This window comes from Varanus komodoensis, unplaced genomic scaffold, assembly GCF_004798865.1.
Source record: "Varanus komodoensis strain SLA01 unplaced genomic scaffold, ASM479886v1 scaffold21, whole genome shotgun sequence".
NCBI classification, from domain to species: Eukaryota; Metazoa; Chordata; class Lepidosauria; order Squamata; family Varanidae; genus Varanus; species Varanus komodoensis.
The window spans coordinates 8,111,843-8,130,055 of NW_025335589.1; the positions used below are offsets into that span (position 1 = coordinate 8,111,843).

At 45.2% G+C, this 18,213-nt stretch overlaps 3 protein-coding genes across 16 annotated transcripts in view; 2 read left to right on the forward strand and 1 right to left on the reverse strand.

Moving 5' to 3' along the window:
* Positions 1-18,213, forward strand: part of DCLK2 (doublecortin like kinase 2) — a 273,637-nt gene that overhangs the window by 245,338 nt on the left and 10,086 nt on the right. The gene's annotated exons all lie outside the window — the stretch shown is intronic.
* The window catches only part of LRBA (LPS responsive beige-like anchor protein), a 435,651-nt gene that overhangs the window by 157,802 nt on the left and 259,636 nt on the right, over positions 1-18,213 (reverse strand). For 12 of the 13 annotated variants that reach the window (XM_044430947.1, XM_044430950.1, XM_044430949.1 and 9 more), the window contains 2 exons: positions 13,703-13,849; positions 11,112-11,248 (listed from right to left, as the gene is read on the reverse strand). In XM_044430947.1, coding sequence (XP_044286882.1) covers positions 11,112-11,248; positions 13,703-13,849 — 284 coding nt within the window. Of the gene's footprint in view, positions 1-11,111; positions 11,249-13,702; positions 13,850-18,213 lie in introns of those variants that run through there. The other variant, XM_044430961.1, reaches the window with a different exon arrangement.
* Positions 6,434-7,527, forward strand: MAB21L2 (mab-21 like 2). The gene has a single exon (XM_044430978.1). The coding sequence runs from the start codon at positions 6,448-6,450 to the stop codon at positions 7,525-7,527; it is 1,080 nt and encodes a 359-aa protein (XP_044286913.1). The 5' UTR covers positions 6,434-6,447.

Here is an 18,213-nt window from a genome sequence, read left to right on the forward strand (position 1 = left end):
ATCATAACAAAAAAAATTTTTTTTGCTCTAGCAAAATGAAAACATTACTATAAAAGCAACAAGAATGCAACTACTGAAGTTAGTTTCCCCAAACTATGAACTACTGTAGTAACTCAACCAGCTAATCTTACACATAAAAATATGTTTGCTCTAATCAAACCCTAGATCTCATCCCAACTAACATTATTGGAAGCATATTCAACTGAAATATGTGGGATTCATCTTTCACAGAAATATTTTTAGAATTCACATGAGCATGTGTATCAATGGATTCATGCCCAGATTCAAACCACACTTTCCTGGAAGTCTGATTGATTTCAGAACTCACATCCAACTAAACTGCTTCAGTTCACACAATTATTAAATGAATATACTAGGAGCACTTATATTAAATTTAAAAAGTAATTGGCATTGCTTACGGCACATTGAAGAATTACAAATGTTTTTCCAAACACCTTTACTATTACACCTAGAAAACTCAATGTAAGAGTGAAAGACCATCTTTGAAATGTTCTATGGAAAAAAATATTAACTGGAACAGGGCGAGGGGAACTTACCCATGATATATACCTTGTAAACACTGGACAGTCATTTATGCATTAGTTAAATGATGTGCCATCCAACCTTCTAAAAAAGATATAAGTATGGCTTTAAAAAACATATATGTTTTGCAATAATTAAATAAAAGATACCATTTCTTTCTAGGTAGAAATTAAGAACACAGGACACAACAAATAGGCTGCAATCCTGTAACACTTTCTTGGTAGCATGCACCACTGAACTCAAAGGATTTCCTTTGGATAAGGTTGTACTGTTACCGAGCTAAACTGCCCAGTAGAAAAGACAAGTTAAAAATCCATCCACAAATTTATAAAAAAATGTAATCCTGGAAATGTAAACAGGATTATAGCTGTCATTCCTCCAGATGCATTTACTTTACTCATTAACTTAGTCTTGTTGTTGAAGAATACAACATGCACTCCTGAATCATTTCTTTTCAAATTCATACATTCCCTGCAGCAGTTCAAGCTCCATCAGTGAAGCAGGAATGTATGAATATGACAGGCAAAGGGCATTAGTTCTTTTCCCAGACTGTTCTTCTATAAATGGAAGCACAGAATTCTTCCACAGCAAATGTTTAACTCTGTTGGTTGAAACAGCTCCTGAAAAATTTAAGAGGGACTGAAAAATCAAGTTAAGGTGACTGAAAGATACACTGATTTGATTTTAAAAACTTAATTTTTTAAAATCTTAAGTCACCCAATAACATCACTTACTGATGGTCTTTCAGCAGGATGTAGATGTCTGACAATCACTCAATGCATTTTGTACCTGCCCAGCTAAGTCACAGAACAAATCTATGTCATAATCCATGACCTCAATGGGTCTGAGCCTAACATTCAAACTCTGCCAAAATATCTCAAAAAACATCCATGGCCTCATATTAATGGGACTACTTTATTTATAAAGTAAGCCCATGAAAATTAAGAGCCAGTAAAAGTTGAACAAAACTTCAAGGTATGCATTTTAGTTACTTCCACTGTGCCATGCCTTCAAAAGAAAGACCACCCTACCTCCTCAGCTGCACCTTCCTTTATTCCAGATGTGTAAAAACAACACACTTTTAACTGTGATTTCCTGTGCATGCACAGAATATCCCACACAGCTCCTCAGCTGCCACCCTATCCTAAAGGAAGCTCTTTAGCAAGCCATTCATGCCAATGCAACGCCAGCGATTATACCTACCCATTCTTAACCTGTCTTAACGGCAGGGCAAAAAGGGAAAGGATCCCTGGGAAAGCAAGGGGAGCCAGCAGGACAAGCAAGCCAATGAAGAGCAAGGCGCTCCCATGCTAAGCCTCCTTCTGAGAAGCTCCCGCTAACAACCCACTCTTGCTCCAGGCAGCAGCGTGCTGATGTTGGCACTGCCTAAACCAAACAAACACGATGTTTAACAGTCAAATAAAATGTCCCGCAGCCTCCCTAATGAATTTGTCAAGGCCCATCAGATCAACCCCTCCCCCTCCCCCGCCTCATTAACTCAAGTATGATGAGGCGGATTATAACGGGAGAATACAGATCAATCGGACTGAAGCCTTCAAGTGGCTTTTCGCCTGGAGAGCTTCCCCTCCCAGCAGACAACACGCGCTCGCTCGGCCCGCGGAGTTGCATGCAGCGTCCGCCGCTCCGGGAGGGGGGCTGCCACTCCGCCCGCCCCGATGCCCCACCGAGGAGCCGCTGATGGACTCCTCGCCTCCCAGGCAGCCAAGGCGAGGTGACAGGGGCTCTCCTCGGATCCTCTCTGCTTCCCTTCCCTGCTTCCCTTCCCGCCCGCCACTTATTCTTCCCCTTTCTCTCCTTCCCACCGCCCCCGCCCTTTGCCGGCAAAAGCAAATTCCGCCACAGAGAAGCGGCTCCAAAGAGCAGCCGGACAGCCGCAGAAGGCGCGGTGCGGGCTTCGCCACAGGCATTATTTGCTAGAAAGTGTTTAAGTTTATTGCTCAAATGATGTTTCTAATTAGCGCTCCGGGCCATAAATCCGAAGCGGCTTTTGTTTCAAACTGATTTATTATTTACTCGAGCCTCGACCTCCGGAGGGGGGGGGGGGGGGGCGGCGAGAGAAGAGGGGGGGGGGGGGGGGGGAAAAAAATGGGAAAGGAGGGGGGGGGGCAGGGAGAAAACATCTCCAGACAAGCGGAGGAAACTTGTGCCCAATCACAGACCTTTTCCCGGGAGGGGAAAAGGGCGCTTGGCTCTCGGTCCCGCAGGTACCGCAAGAAATCTTGTTTCGCCAAGGTAACTAACTCTTTCCAGCGAACGCAGGGCCGTTTCTGGTTGCCTCCGGCTGCCTGTACGGCGAAGGCAGGGCCCGAGTCTTTCAGACGTCCCGGCGGATAAGCTGAAGCGCGGGGCTGCGGCGGGGATGGGGGTGGCGGCATCGACTCCGGCCACCGACGCAGTCCTGGCCGCGGACACCGCGTGTGGGGAGCTGCTTGCGCAGCCGTGTCCCCGCCACCTTCTCCCGTCTGCAGGAAAAGGCTGCGATTCCGAACAGGCTGCCAGAGACAACCGCGTCCACATGGCCAGGTTCTTCTCCAGGAGGCGCCGAGATCGCGGGAGGGCAGCTGGGGAGGGGAGCAACACCACACGCTCTCGCGCCCTCTCCCGCAACGTTGGTCTCTTCGAGGCAAGAGCAGCGTTGCGGACTTTTCCGTGCGCCAGCTCCACGACGGGCGAATTCAGCGGACTTCTCCGTTCTTCTCCTACTCGGACGCTCCGATCGATCCTCAACATCGTTGACGGGGAAATCAGCTCCCTTCGAGATCACGTAGCATCGAAGTAATAGGTGCTTAAGATTGGAGCGTACCTCAGCATCGTTTTTAGAGGGCTACCAGCAGCCCGTACTTAAGCTTGGAAAGACTCCCTGTTGCGTTCAATGGGCCTGGCCGCCACATATTAGGAGCGCAGCCCGACAGATCATGCCCAAGGCACGTTGACTCGAAGTCAGCCCCGCTCTGTCCAGCTGAACATTGACTCCAGGAGGTATGCTTCGAGTTGCAAACTAAAACGGCTTCCCCAAAAGAAAAGCCTCCCCGTTCCCACCGTCGCGACGCGGTTTTCGGGGAGGGAAAGGTCGGGCCTAGGGAAAGTCCCATCCCGCAAGCCAGTTGCAAGCGCGCTGACAAGGATTCCTTGGAGTTGGGTGGCTGCGTTTACATCCTCCTCATCTGCTACAGTCGGATCCCTCTCCACGCTTCTAAGTGTAAGTGGAAGGCAACCTGCAATCGGTTCCTGTGTAAGGAGGACTGGGTCAACCAAAAAAAAGGGAGCACCTGTTCGAAGGAACGGACCTCCCTCAGCAATTTCCAAAACCTACAGAGAAGTGGACAAATCCCCTGATGTACCAGAGTGATCACAATACTCCTGTGCGGTGCGTTCCCTTCCGAAAACTGATGGGGAAGGACACAAGTCTCAGTCACACTGTTCCTGCTGCTTCAGGGTCATTCAAAAACTGGCAAAGAGGTGGGAATTTGTTTCCCAGAAACTGGGAAACCACGGAGGTTTAATGGGAACATTAATAATGATGGAATGTCAGCAGTCCTTTAACTGAAACACTATCATCCACACTTAAAAAAAAAAAAGTTGCATCACATATTTAAGCAAAATATCACAAGAACTTCTGGAACATCTGGCATTTGAAATGTTACTATTTGCATCACTGCATATTTATCTTAAAATTCTGTAAAACATCTATTAAAAGGTGGTATTTTGACATGGATATTTAAAAATTTGGGAAAGGAAATGCTGTTTTCGATGGCCAATTATCCCCATTCTGAAGACCAATGGAAAGACCTGACACTTTATACTTCATTTACTACTTAAATGTAAAGGATTTGCCATAGTGCTAGGGTACACGCTCATATGGGGGGGGGGGGACTCGCAAGAGAGGAACAGAGAGCTGCACCCTGCACACACACTAAAACTGCACCACACTTACAAAAAATCAATTATTGCGGAAAATTTCTGTTACTTTTTGGCAAAGAAAACTAATAGAAGATAGAAATACTTAATTTCAAACTTTAACAAGAGGGTAATGTATTTTGAAATATGGGCATTCTTCTCAATATTCTAAAACTTCTGTTTACATAACTACAGAGCACGCCCACAAACAATGCAATGCATATGCCCAAACTTAAAAGTCTCCAAATATGCAGTTTCCTTGTCCAAATGAGTGGGCTATTAAACTATTTGTGGGTGAAGAAAACGCATAATCAGTCAGCTGTACAGTACAGAATTTTACCTTTTAAGTAAGAGCCTCATTTAGGGTAGAAAGATGAGGTGTTCTATTCTACTATAATAACTGTCTCATTTTCATTAAGGCTCCATCTGCAAAGCAGCAAATTAGGATTTGTGTTTCCAGAGAAATACTGCACTTCTCTCTCCACTCCGTAGCCCAGATTTAAAAAAAAAATCCTGCCCTTTAACATCACTACTCAGTCTCCCTTGCAAAGGCCTCGTGTGGGAATGCAACCTAGACCTCACCAAAGTTACACCTTGATCTTGAACATCACTGCAGGATGTGCAGAAACCCTGTAAATGTCACTGGCAGGGGCATATTTAATTGCAATATTTAATCATTCCAACCAACTCCAGTCCAGAATCATTCTTAGGGGGCCATCGCTCTTCTTTCCTGGCCTTACACTGACTGGGGAAAAGGGGGGCAGTGTTTGTTCCCACGTAAGTGTGTGCCATCTGTACATGTGCCTTCAGCATCTCTCCTGCCTCCTCCCTTCCCCCACAGTATATGCAGTAGTGGCGGGCCGCACCAAACGTGCACACAGCCCGGCCCTGCGATTGGCTGGCCTTCTGACAGCTCGAGCAGTGATTGTAGGATTCCGGAGCTCCGCCTCCCTCCAGCAGGGCCCTGGGACCATTCATAAACTAAACAACACTCTCAGCAAAGGCAGAGACCTCTAGACGTCCATGCCGGGAGAGGAGGACGCGAGGCGCAGCAAAGTAACAAGAGCGGCTGCATCCAATTCCAAAGGTGGGAGGGGGAAGGAAGCGGAAAGCAGGAGGGGCAAAAAGAAAAAAAAAATCCTGGAAAACGGAAAACTACACACACACGCACACGCACACACAACCTTCCTGCTGCCTTCTGAGAATGTATGCAGGACAAAGAATGATTTACCTGTAACCAAATTTCAACAAAGGGAAGAAATGAATGGTCACAGATCGATTGCATCCGGTTATGCTTAACACTCATAGCAATAGTAACAGTAATACTAGGAAAAGCAGGGGGGCGCAACTGCAAGAGGCATTCACTCCAGTTGGGTTCTTCAGCCAAGGCCTCCAGAAGAAAATCAAGGCAAGCTCCCGACGGAGGGGAAGGCAGCCAAGAAGCCCTCGCATGTCCCCCGGCGGTACCACAGCCTGAAGGAGAAAAGGGGAAGCGAAGCGGGCTCTTCGTCTTCTTGGCATCGACCGTGCCGTCTACCTCCTCCGTGCAGCTTTTTTTTTTTAACTTGGTCGCGGATCGCTTTTCGTAACTGAAAGCCAAGTTCTACCAGTAGGAAGGAAGGAAGAAGTTTCCCAATGACGGACTGAAGATCACTCGGAGCCGGAGCGGGGTGGTATTCGCGCGCAGCTCCGATGTAAAAACCCAAACAAAGCCCGCAAAACTTTACAGCGGGAGGAAGTCGCTCGCTGCTGCCATTGCCGCGGCCGCCCCTGCGCCGCTTGGCCCGGGGTGGTGGCGGTGGTGGTGGTGCGGGCTTCTCGCGGTGCCGGTGCCGCCGTCGCAGCTGTCGTCGTCGTCGTCCCCGTGGTGGTGATCGAGCGGAGCGGGCTCGGCATCTGCCCGCGCGCGCGGAGGCGGCGGCTGCGGCGTTGGATCCGTCAACGTACTGCGAGAGCCCGGTGTACAGCCCGGACGTGTGCCCCAACATGATCGCGGCGCAGGCCAAGCTGGTGTACCAGCTGAACAAGTACTACACGGAGCGGTGCCAGGCGCGCAAGGCGGCCATCGCCAAGACCATACGCGAGGTCTGCAAGGTGGTGTCGGACGTGCTGAAGGAGGTGGAGGTGCAGGAGCCGCGCTTCATCAGCTCGCTGAGCGAGATCGACGCGCGCTACGAAGGGCTGGAGGTCATCTCGCCCACCGAGTTCGAGGTGGTGCTCTACCTCAACCAGATGGGCGTCTTCAACTTCGTCGACGACGGCTCGCTGCCGGGCTGCGCCGTGCTCAAGCTGAGCGACGGCCGCAAGCGCAGCATGTCGCTCTGGGTGGAGTTCATCACGGCCTCGGGCTACCTGTCGGCGCGCAAGATCCGCTCGCGCTTCCAGACGCTGGTGGCCCAGGCGGTGGACAAGTGCAGCTACCGCGACGTGGTCAAGATGATCGCCGACACCAGCGAGGTCAAGCTGCGCATCCGCGAGCGCTACGTGGTGCAGATCACGCCCGCCTTCAAGTGCACGGGCATCTGGCCGCGCAGCGCGGCGCAGTGGCCGCTGCCGCACATCCCATGGCCCGGGCCCAACCGCGTGGCCGAGGTCAAGGCCGAGGGCTTCAACCTGCTCTCCAAGGAGTGCTACTCGCTGACGGGCAAGCAGAGCTCAGCGGAGAGCGACGCATGGGTGCTGCAGTTCGGCGAGGCCGAGAACCGCCTGCTGCTGGGCGGCTGCCGCAACAAGTGCCTGTCGGTGCTCAAGACGCTGCGCGACCGGCACCTCGAGCTGCCCGGCCAGCCGCTCAACAACTACCACATGAAGACGCTGCTGCTCTACGAGTGCGAGAAGCACCCGCGGGAGACCGACTGGGACGAGGCGTGCCTGGGCGACCGCCTCAACGGCATCCTGCTGCAGCTCATCTCGTGCCTGCAGTGCCGCCGCTGCCCGCACTACTTCCTGCCCAACCTCGACCTCTTTCAGGGCAAGCCCCACTCGGCCCTCGAGAGCGCCGCCAAGCAGACCTGGCGCCTGGCCAGGGAGATCCTCACCAACCCCAAAAGCCTCGACAAGCTATAGGAGCGGCGCCCCCCCCGCGCGCGCGCGCGCGCGCGTGCGGCGGAGCCGGCAGGCTGCGCGCAACCAGAACTCGTATTTAAGCGCACGGAGGGAAAAGCGGAGGGAGAAGGAGCAGGAGAGGGAAGGAAAGGAAGGAAGGGAGGGGAGGGGGCGGCGCCCCTCCCCGCCAGACACAAAGCCCAGCAGCGGGCAGCGCCTCTCTTTCTTTCGCCTTTGGCTAACCTTGACAAGGAGGACACTAAAATCAGCGACGGGACTTTGCGACTGCCCAACGAAACCCGAGGTACATGTCATTCCTCTCTCCCACCTCGTCCTCTCTCCAATATTAAATGTTAAGTCATTCGTTTCCCTCTCCCTCCCTCCCTCCCTCCCTCCCCTCTCTCTCGTTTGCCTGAATGTTGTCACCAAGTGAAAAACAAAATTATTTAATTATACGTACAAATGTCTTTTTAAAAGAAAGAAAGAAAGAAAGAAAGAAAGAAAGAAAGAAAGAAAGAAAAGGGGCGGGGGACACTCCCAACAACAAAAAGCCAGAACTGCAAAAGTTTACTGATGTTAAATGTATTTGAGTGCCAAGGACAGATGATGTGCTCTCCCCCTCCCCTCCATTCCCCACCCTTTCCCCAAACGGACTTGTTGAAATCAGTAATAATAACATAATAATAATAAAAACGATTTTAACTTTACATTGCCTTCGTGTGGAGTTTTTCTAACAATCAGGCAATGCAGATACGATGATGTCAGCAAGGAAATAATCTCATATATGCGTACATTAAAATGGGGGACAACTGCTTCATAGCAGGATCCCCCCTCATAAAAAAAAAGGCTAACATCGTTTGAATATTTCTGTTTGCTATTAAACAGAACATTAAACTATGGGGAAGCAGGAGAGAAGCATTTATGCTTTGAAACAACAACTGCAAAATTCTCCCAGAAGTAGCTATTTGGTTAGACTTTGGACTGCATTTTCACTGAGAGCAGGAAGGGGTCTAAAACTTCTCTCTCTTCATTTGTTCCTCTCCATGTACATGGATTTGTCATTGACAAAAGCATGGGTAAAAAGAGTCCAGTTTAACTCTGAATTTCAAGGCTGTATGGATTTACTTTGAATAATTAATATCCTACAGCTAGTCCATTTATTTTCTGCAAACATTAGCTTTCTCTGGGTTTTAAACATAACGTGCCCCAGGCTGACAGAGCATTGAACTAAATACAAAAGTGATCTAGACCAACTGGGTTTTTGTTGCAATAGTCTTCCCAAGTCAACAACCATACCTTTCATATTAATATAAACTGCATTTAGGGATTTTCAAACTATTTGAACTTGCTTATCTTATTGTAAAAAGTTATACATTGTTTCAAGTTTTAATTAAACAGGTTTTAATTTTCAAAGTCTGAGCAAATAGATCTGTGGTGTTAAGAAAAGCACATTATTTACAGTTGGAGATGGTTTCAATTAGTTTTCTATTAATTCAGCATGCTTATATGCATGTTTATTCAGCAGCAAGTGCCAGTAACTTCAGTTGGGTTTACTTCCAGGTAAGCCCTGATAGCCTTAAGTAGTCTGTGAGTTTTCTTGTTTACTTTTATTTAGATAGATCCTTAGGGAAGTGTATTTGTAAAACTCTGGTACAACCTGTTAATTTGCAGGAACACACACACTAAACCTGAAAAATTACTGTTAAATTTTGGAAGGCATCACTTATCACTAAGGCTATTAATTTTTTTTCAAGCTACAAATAAATGCACCACAATAGCTTCCTCTGGTGTTTCTGTCTTTACATTGAAGGGAGTTCACTTTCGTATATGAAAGTAGCTAAACATGAACCAAGAATCTCCCCCATCCCAGCCCTGCCACTTGAGGATTAACTCTGAGCTCACAGGACTACAGCTTCCTTGTTAAGAACAGTCTTGCAGCAGGAATATAAACTTTGATGTTATCAGCAAAGATGCTATGCCTAACATCAGTTTTACTTCAAAAATCCTGTCACAATGTTTTCTTTCCCAGGAGCTTAGAAAAACACACAGAGAAGCTGAATTTATCACACTGGGAAAGCCCCATTAATTGAATGGGCATCTGAGCAAATGCAGGATTGGGATTGGAAGGGAAGATGTTACTACCCAAGCTCAAGTTGCCCATATCTTATGGGAAGGGGAAAGTGGGTACAAGGTGGCTGAACAGAGAAGGGAAAAGTACATAGGATACTGTCAGGACTTTTAAGAAAACAATGCATGATTTCATAGCCTCAAAAGCAGAGGTTTAAACAGTTTTCACAAAGGAAATCAAAGCTTGGAGTTTAGTGCTCTCTCAAAATATTTCTGATCTTCCAGATTAAATTGATATAGCTGGCTGCTTTTCTGTGCCCCATATTGCTTCATCAAAGTTTGAATTACATTCAGTCTGAGATGGGTGTTCATGCTTGTTTTTAAAATAGGAAAAGAATAATTGCATTTTTCAAAGAATTTGGAAAGTAATACAGAACCCCTGTATGATGGTCCAAACAGCCATTTTCTGAAATTTTTAATGCTATAATGAACTAAGGTATGGACAGTATATGATAAGTACATCATATCCTTATTCATTGCTGTATTTTACTTTTAATATTAACTCATCCCAAAACAAATGTGATATGCAAAATTTAATATGCACACTTACTTCATTTTTAACAACTCCAGGGTTTTAACTAGCTACTATTATACTAGATTAAAAGGCTTTTTAATCTGTTTAATGTGGAAACCTATCAAAATTCTCACTTCTTAGAGACATTATCTATTAATATTTCATGCAATCTTTATTCAAGAAGAATGATAAAAGGAGATACAAGAAATAATACCTGTATTCAGAAATATTATGCATGCTATATTACAGCTTGCAGTTTTGTGTTCCTTCCCATTCAAGAAAGCACTATTGTAGCAATTAACCCTTCTAGAACATTTCAGAAGCAGACACCCCTTTCTATAATAAAACACATCTAAGGAAAACTGCTCATTTAGTAATCACATTTTAGTTTTATGGAAAATGCTCAAGTGCAATCTTTGTATAGTAATCAATTTATACTGTGAGCAACAATATCATTTGGTGGAGAGGAATTAAATGTAATGTGCCCTCATAATGCAACACAAACTGACCTGTTAATATATATTGTATCAAGAGAAAATTATGTACAGAATTGTAATAAATTCACTGCAAGGTAATAAAAAGCAATTCTAAGAAATTAATAGAGCACTAACAGTACCCTATTTATTATACAACAATTCAAAAATAAATACATAAGCAAACAAGCAAGCAAGCATCAAGAAGTAAAACGGCAAGGTAAATTATAGGTTTCATCAGACAGCATTGCTAAATTTAGCATTCACACATCCTCTTGCTTTAAAGTGGCCCTATAAGACAATTACCAGTAGAACAAGGATGAATTATTTTTTGTATCCATAATGATGTCACTAGTATAAAAGTTCCATAAATTATTATCTCACCGATACAGGAAAACATACATCTAACAGTCTAGATGAAAAATCAGAGGCTTCTTGTAATTTGTCACTGGGTTTAGTGCAGGGTGGGGAAACGGTCAATGATCTCTTACCTTGGGGTCAATTTTCTTAAAACTGGCTTCTTCTTCATCTACCTCAAAATATAGTTCAGAGGTGGTGATGAAAAGTGTACCCTTCACTACTACACACGGAGCCACAAGATGAGCTGGTGTGGACAGATTAACTGGACCTACCAAAAGGAAGGGAAAACATACATTTTCTTTTGAATGGTCTGAACAGCAAGCACAAAATGTTGCCCAAATATGAGTCCATGTAACTTCTTTTATTAACTTATATTAATCCATTCTGTTAGTACAAAAAAGACTGGCTGTACAAATTCTATTCAAAAAAGACAAATCAAATTCTTATAAACTCCCAAAGTGCACATGCAATGCATTTGCTGCACTTCTGCATTGAACAACTACAGCTGCAAGCAATGCAAATGATTATATATGCCCGTCTAGGTGGCTCTTAGATCGTCTTCTATAGTTTTGAAAGGCTTTACAACTGAATACCTTATGTTCTAAACAATAAAGCAAATGCAAAAAAGGAAGGTCAGATGGGAAATATTAGTTTCACATGTGCACAGAGATGCAATTTGACCCAGATTTCTTGATTATTAGCCTATTTAGAAAGCTGTCTAAGAATTCCATATAAATGTTTTTATTTTTCTGCATGGCAAAGGACTATTGTGCATTGAAAAGTTAAGTATTACCCACTGCTAGAAACTGAGTAGTATCTTATTTGAAAAGTGGGTTCAATCCTCCTGTTAAATATTTTTCAAGGAATCCATGCAGTGTTAGTGCAGCTCGGGGACTGTGGGAGTAAACAGCTGGAGCATTGGTTTCCAACTGAATGAATTTTTATTGAAATAATCACATCTCCACAGGGCTTATCACAGAGACAGATCAGTGTAGTACTCAAAACAATAGGCTGGGCACAGATCTAACAATATGCAGGCCATTATATAAAACAACATCCAGAGAATGAAAGTGGGTTATATTTGTCATCCAACTGATTAAAAAGCAGGGAACACTGAGAGTAACAAAGAGCATGTTTATCAGCGGTAGGCCTTTGTTTAAAAAATACTGTAAACTGCATACGTGACACACACCCTTTTGCATTAATAAAGTGTGTATAAATGAGGTGCACACACTTAGGTAATCAATGGGTGAATAACTGCCAAAAAAATTCAGATGAATTGTCATTTCTGTCAATTGTTAGGAAGTGTGATGGTCTTTAATCTTGCATCAATCTCAATGTGTGCCAGTAGGACAATAGAAGAGATACTCTGCTGAGATCAGAGCAGCTTTGCCCTCTATTCCCAGTGTACAAGCACATTGTGTTTGCAGATGGGCATCCAATAGCTGCACTACTGCCATGATTTCCCAAAGCTCATTCCCACAAATGGATGAAATAAGCAGCTATGTGTTCTTTTGCTGTCTCCCCTTGCCCTCTGTACATTAGCATGTAATCCAGGGAAGAAATAACATTTTTTCAATCACTTTCAGACATTCAATTATAGGGCAACCAGACAGCTGCAGGAGCTGGGGCAGCTCAGGTCCCGTTGAAAACCCCTGACAATTTCAACTTCATTTCTAACCCACACTACTTTATTAGCAAGGATTACTTCTTAATCCTATTGCCATTGTCAAGATTATATAATTAAACTCCCCCTTCACCTCTATTACAGTATGAATGTATTAGCAGAAGCAACAAATGTAGAAGGAAAGGAGAAACGACATGGATTGGAGGCTCTTGCAGGTCTGTTGGAGAGCAGTTTCAGTAACAGTCTCCCTAAATTAAGTTGCTATTTTACCAGTTGGCATATTTTTTGGACCTTAGCCTGTATTTTCCTGTTCAGTTTTATTATGCGATTGTGCCATACAGAATGTAAAGTAGCTAATGAACTGCAATAAATAAGGATTTTGGATTTCTTTGCATAAATTAAAGATTTTCCCCCCGATGCATTCAGAAACACATAAATTAAACAAGAAGGAATACTCTTGTTTTGGGAGTGATCATTATGGGATACATATGGTCCCAGAGTGTTATGCAATTAGAGCAGAAGTGGTGGCAAGATCTGCAACTCTAGCCCACAGAATAGGGGATTGGTATATAAAACTTCAAAGCAGAACAGCTTGTTTGGCTTCCAGTTTTATTACAAATGGAACAAATCTACCATCATAAAATATAATCTCTTTTTCAATCAACAACATTAACAACAAAAAGGCAGGAAATGCAGATTTGGCCTGCAACAAAATGGAAGCCAGTAGACTAAATAATTTAAGAATATTACCCCTTTTATTGAATGACTGTGTTTCATACAAAGGTGTTTTACTTTTTCACAGATTTATAAACAGCCTTTGCAGTTGTGTTACTTAGACTGTCTCCCAATCTCAGAATATTAGAACATGAGGAATGATTTCGCATTGCATTAATCAAACTACTCCCAGTCATTTTGATCACAAGTTATCGAATGGTAATTTTCCATGGTCAGAAAATTATCTTCTTTAACACAATGATGGGAAAGAATTGTCCATCGTTGTCTTTCCCCCGAATGCCAAAAAAGTCCTGCCAAGGGGGAACTAAACCAGTAGTAAGCAGACCTCATCAAGGGGATGTAATAGACAGCTGAAGTTACCAGTTAAGTTCTCCAGTTCCTTCTCCTCAATGGATGACAAGGTATCATCGTCGCCTTCCAGGAGAATCTCACTCTCTGAGTTCTGATTTCCTAAAGCCTGACTCTTGATAGACTGCTTTCCTTTAACAAGTACATCTTCATCTGGAGCTGAAATGAAAGAGAAATGCGGCTGTCCATCAACTCTTGGAGGCAACAGTTACGGTGGAGGGAGGGAGGAGAGGAGAAATAACTTTGCTTTTTACACATACTGAAGATTGAAAAAAAGGAAAAGGGGGGGGGGAATTCAGCTGGGCATAGATCCATTTGCAAGCCAGTTGGTTTTAACCATTGCAGGTTAGGTGTGAGTAGGCAACAGAACTGACACTAGCACATAAACTAGACAGGACTATAAGTCTGCCATTTAGCACTGCAAAATGCTATTGAATATTTAAAATGCCAAACAGCATCCAGTCATTTTTAGAACAAAATCATCATGGCTCCTCAACCCCCACTCCCAAAAAGGACCTGAAAGCAAATGACTAAGCAGAAATTGGGGAGTTTAGGGCTGCACACCATATATATGTTCACCTGGGAACAACAGCAGAAATCCATTAGGTGTGTTTCAATGGCCAAGGCTTCTCACATGGAAGTAAGGCCCCAAAGATTCAGTGGGGGTTACTTCCATGGAAGCATGCACAGAAACTAATACACACAGGATCTGTCATCCTCATGAAGGAAGAGATGTAGTGATTCACAAAGCAGGTGAGCAAGTCATTGTTGTTAAATCCAGCACTGCAGCTGCTCCAGTGAGCACAATCCTATCCACACATAAGATAGAAAAAGTTCCACATCTCCCAGCTAAACTAGCTGGGGAATGCTGGGAGTTGTGGGACTTTTTCCCGTCTAAACATGCATAGGATTGAACCCTTAAAGAGTTAGTCAGACGTGGCCATGCTCAGGGTAGACTCCGTGGAAATCAGTGACAGGAAACTCGTGCCCAGCTCCTTGGAGCAAAAAGGCCGCGTCTATGTCCCTTAAATTCGTCAAGCGTTCAATGGCTCTAACTAAAGCACGGCCAAGCCTAGATTCGCCCCAAAGGGCATTCGGTCTCGAAACCTCAAACACCACGGGTGCCGGGTGCCACTGGTCGGCCAACTCTGATGCAAGGGGCTCCAGCCAGACCTCAGTGGAAGGCGGCCACTGCACAGAGCCTTGGACAAACAATCGCCGCCACGACCTGCGCAGACACGCTGGGCACGAAGCCTCCCTTGGAGCGCTGCCTCCCGGGCGGGCAGAGGCGTCAGGAGAGGCGGCCGTCCCCACCGGCTGCCGGCTCCCCGACAGCCTTCCCTCGGCTGGTCTCTCGCGCTCGCAGCCCCAGGAGATCGCTTTGTCGGCTGACTCCGGCCGAGCTGTGTCCCCAGCTGAGCCCTCGACAGCCGGCCAAGACCAGCTACTGCTGGCAGCTTCTCCGCCCTGGGTCTCTCTCTTCGCCGCCGCAGGCAACACGCGGTTCCTGCAAGCTGTGGCCAGACGGGCGGGCCTGATCCGCACACCAGCCGGTCTCGCACGGAGGCTGCAATACTGCGTAGAACACTTGCTTCTGAGTAAGGATCATGACTGCGCTCGACGGCTGCAATCCTGAACAGACTTACCCAGATGTAAGCCCACTGAACACAACAGGCCTTCCTTCGGCGTAAATGAGAGTAGGATGGCGCTGTTAAAACGGCGGCGGGGGCACGCTATTGGGTCTCGGTTCCTTTGCGAAGTATTACAACAACAATCTCTCCGGAGCACTCTGAGCATAGGACCCAGGAGAACGACTAGTCTCCAAGCTTAGAAGTCGGTTTAAGACAAAGTACTCCGAATTATCGGGGGCTGTTCTAGAAGCTCTAGAAGCTCCAAGGCTTCTAGAGTCCTTTGCTTCACGCCAGTGCCGGGATTAGCCCGGGACCCGGTCGTCCGGCGAAGCTTTATTCTGTCCCTAGCCCCCACTCTCTTATTCGCCCTGGCTCCTTTTCAAGCATCGGAAATTCGCACCTGCATCAGGTGCGCAACAAGCAAGCCAAATATGGAAGGATGCCGCAGGTATTCGCCTAGCCAGCCGTAGGACAGAATCTCTTTCACTGGGACGCACTAAGGGTAGAATGGAAAAAAAGGAGCCACTGAGTCATCCTGTCCAAAATTATCTAGCTAATCGTGGAAAAGACTCGCTTTCTTCTGGAACGTACGCTAGGGAGAAAGCGAATCTCGTGGAGGCTCCGTGCGTGGGCGTCAGTGTCACATGAACCGTGTAACAAACGGGACGGTAACTTGGGGCCCAGTCCCGAGCCAGGAAAAAGCCCTCCCCCTTCCCCAACCAGCCACGCTTTTTCCTCTTTCAGCAGGCACACGATTGCGCGCCTAACAGTTCTTTTAATGGGGCATACCTACGCGACAGAAAGTCAAAGCAGTTGGCTTTATCGCCATTTAAAACCGACGAGAATTGTAAGGGCTCACGCCTGCTCAGCAGCACAGGGGAGCTTTTCTTTTTTCTTCTTCTTTTTAAATCGGGGCCAGTGCTATAGGCGACCGCCGCTCGCTTTACTGAAATTGTCAACGACTCAGCGCAGAACGTGCTAGACTGCTGCAAAGTGAAACCCGTGATGTGTACAGCCTGGCTCTCTGTTGGTTTACTCGGAAGTAGCACTGCTGAGTTCACTGAAAGGTACGCTCCGATCAAGCATGCCTAGGACTTCAGCCTTTCAGCAGGCAAGCATGTCCGCTTGGGCTCCATAACAGTTCAGCTGGTAATTTTCCATTGCACCGTTAAGTGGGCGTCCCTTGACTACATAGCTGACAGTATTTTGGCATAAATGTCTCAAAAGGGGAAAAAGCAATCTCTTCCTTCACACAGCACCCTCTTTTATTAGGGGGTAGCACCAGCACCAACATACTTCAGAACAAAAAATCACTGAGCCTGCCACAAGGCCTTACATCTGTCTTCAAAAGATGCAGGATGCACACAAACTAATGTGGCATGCTTACACTAGTTAACAAGGATGGCGGGAACACTAAATTTATGGAACTGGGTGAATTTACTTTCAACAGAACATGAATGAGTCTAAGTTGCACAGATACAATCCGAAGCACACTCACTGAGTAGGAGGCCCAACTCAATTTAACAGGACTTTTGTGTAAATATGGGGAAAATTATGATGCTCTTCTCACTACCAGGCAAATTTACAAAATTTCAGTGCCTCCAAAAAAATTAGAACTTTACTCCAGAACAATCCGCAATTTATCCAACACTTTCTAAGCAACAATACATGACAGCAATGCAAATGTAACAATAAATATAACTCTCTATAAAATACCCAAGCCCATTTTGTGTCTGTTTAGAACAAATGGACTAGTTCTGATACTAGTACTCAGTACTACAAATCAAAAACCCCCTGTGTCTTTCAAAGAAATAGAGGTGCTAATAAATTCACTGCCTAATAAGGAAGCACCAGAAGATCATGTTCCAGTAGAGCCATTTAAACATAACATCAAATGGTGGGTACCCATCCTGGCCCAATTGTTGGACTCTATCAACCAGACTTGGGATTTCCCTGAGAGCTGGAATACAAGTACTATAATTCCAATCTTCAAGAGAGGGAATTGTAAATTGTCATCAAACTGTATACCAGTTATTCTAACTGATGTTGTAGCGAAGGTATATGCTAGTTCTCTGTAAATAAATTAGACAAATGGGTCAGCAAAATGATATTCTGAATGAGGAGTAAGTCAGGTTTCAAGCAGACTATTCAACATTAAACCTCTGTTTCATATTAGATCATTTGAACAATAAACCTTTGACATAACTGGAATTCAAATTCTACATGGCATTAGTCAATTTTTGAACAGTCTTTGATTCAGTAGACAGATACCAGTTATGGGCAATGCTAAGAGACAGAGTTTTCTGATGATGATGATATTATGATGATTATGATTATTATTACAACAACTCTTACAAGAAAAGTCAATATTCAGGCGAGATCTTCCTCCCTAACCCTAATACCTCAGCAACTGGTGGCGTTAAACAAGGATCTGTCTCAGCTGCACTCAATTTCAATCTTTCAATGATATTGCCTTAGATATGAGGGGTGTCTCTATTTTATTCTTTTGAAACTGTGCAAAAGAAAACTCTCCTTTTTTCATCTGTGTTGATGATCTGATTCTCATTTGCTGTACGCAGGCTGGCCTGCATAGATTATTGTCAGTATTTACTAACTATCCCCAAAAACATTTATTGTTCATCAACTACAGGAAGATGAAGGCTGTAGTTTTTGGATGTAGCACCCAGAAACACAAGTGGAGAATTAATGCTCGATCTGTAGAAAGAGTATACACACTTCTATATTTGGGTTTATTATTTTCATTAACTGCTGGCAGGGCAGCACACTTAAGTCTCTGTAAGCCAAGACAGATCACCAAGAAAGAGGGTTGTCACATGTGGCTTCCCAAAATCCTCCATACTTGGAAAAATTTAGGAATCCAATGGAGGGCAA

Excerpts from the sequence above, each read along its gene's own strand:
- MAB21L2 (XM_044430978.1), top strand. The coding sequence starts at position 6,448 with ATGATCGCGGCGCAGGCCAAGCTGGTGTACCAGCTGAACAAGTACTAC.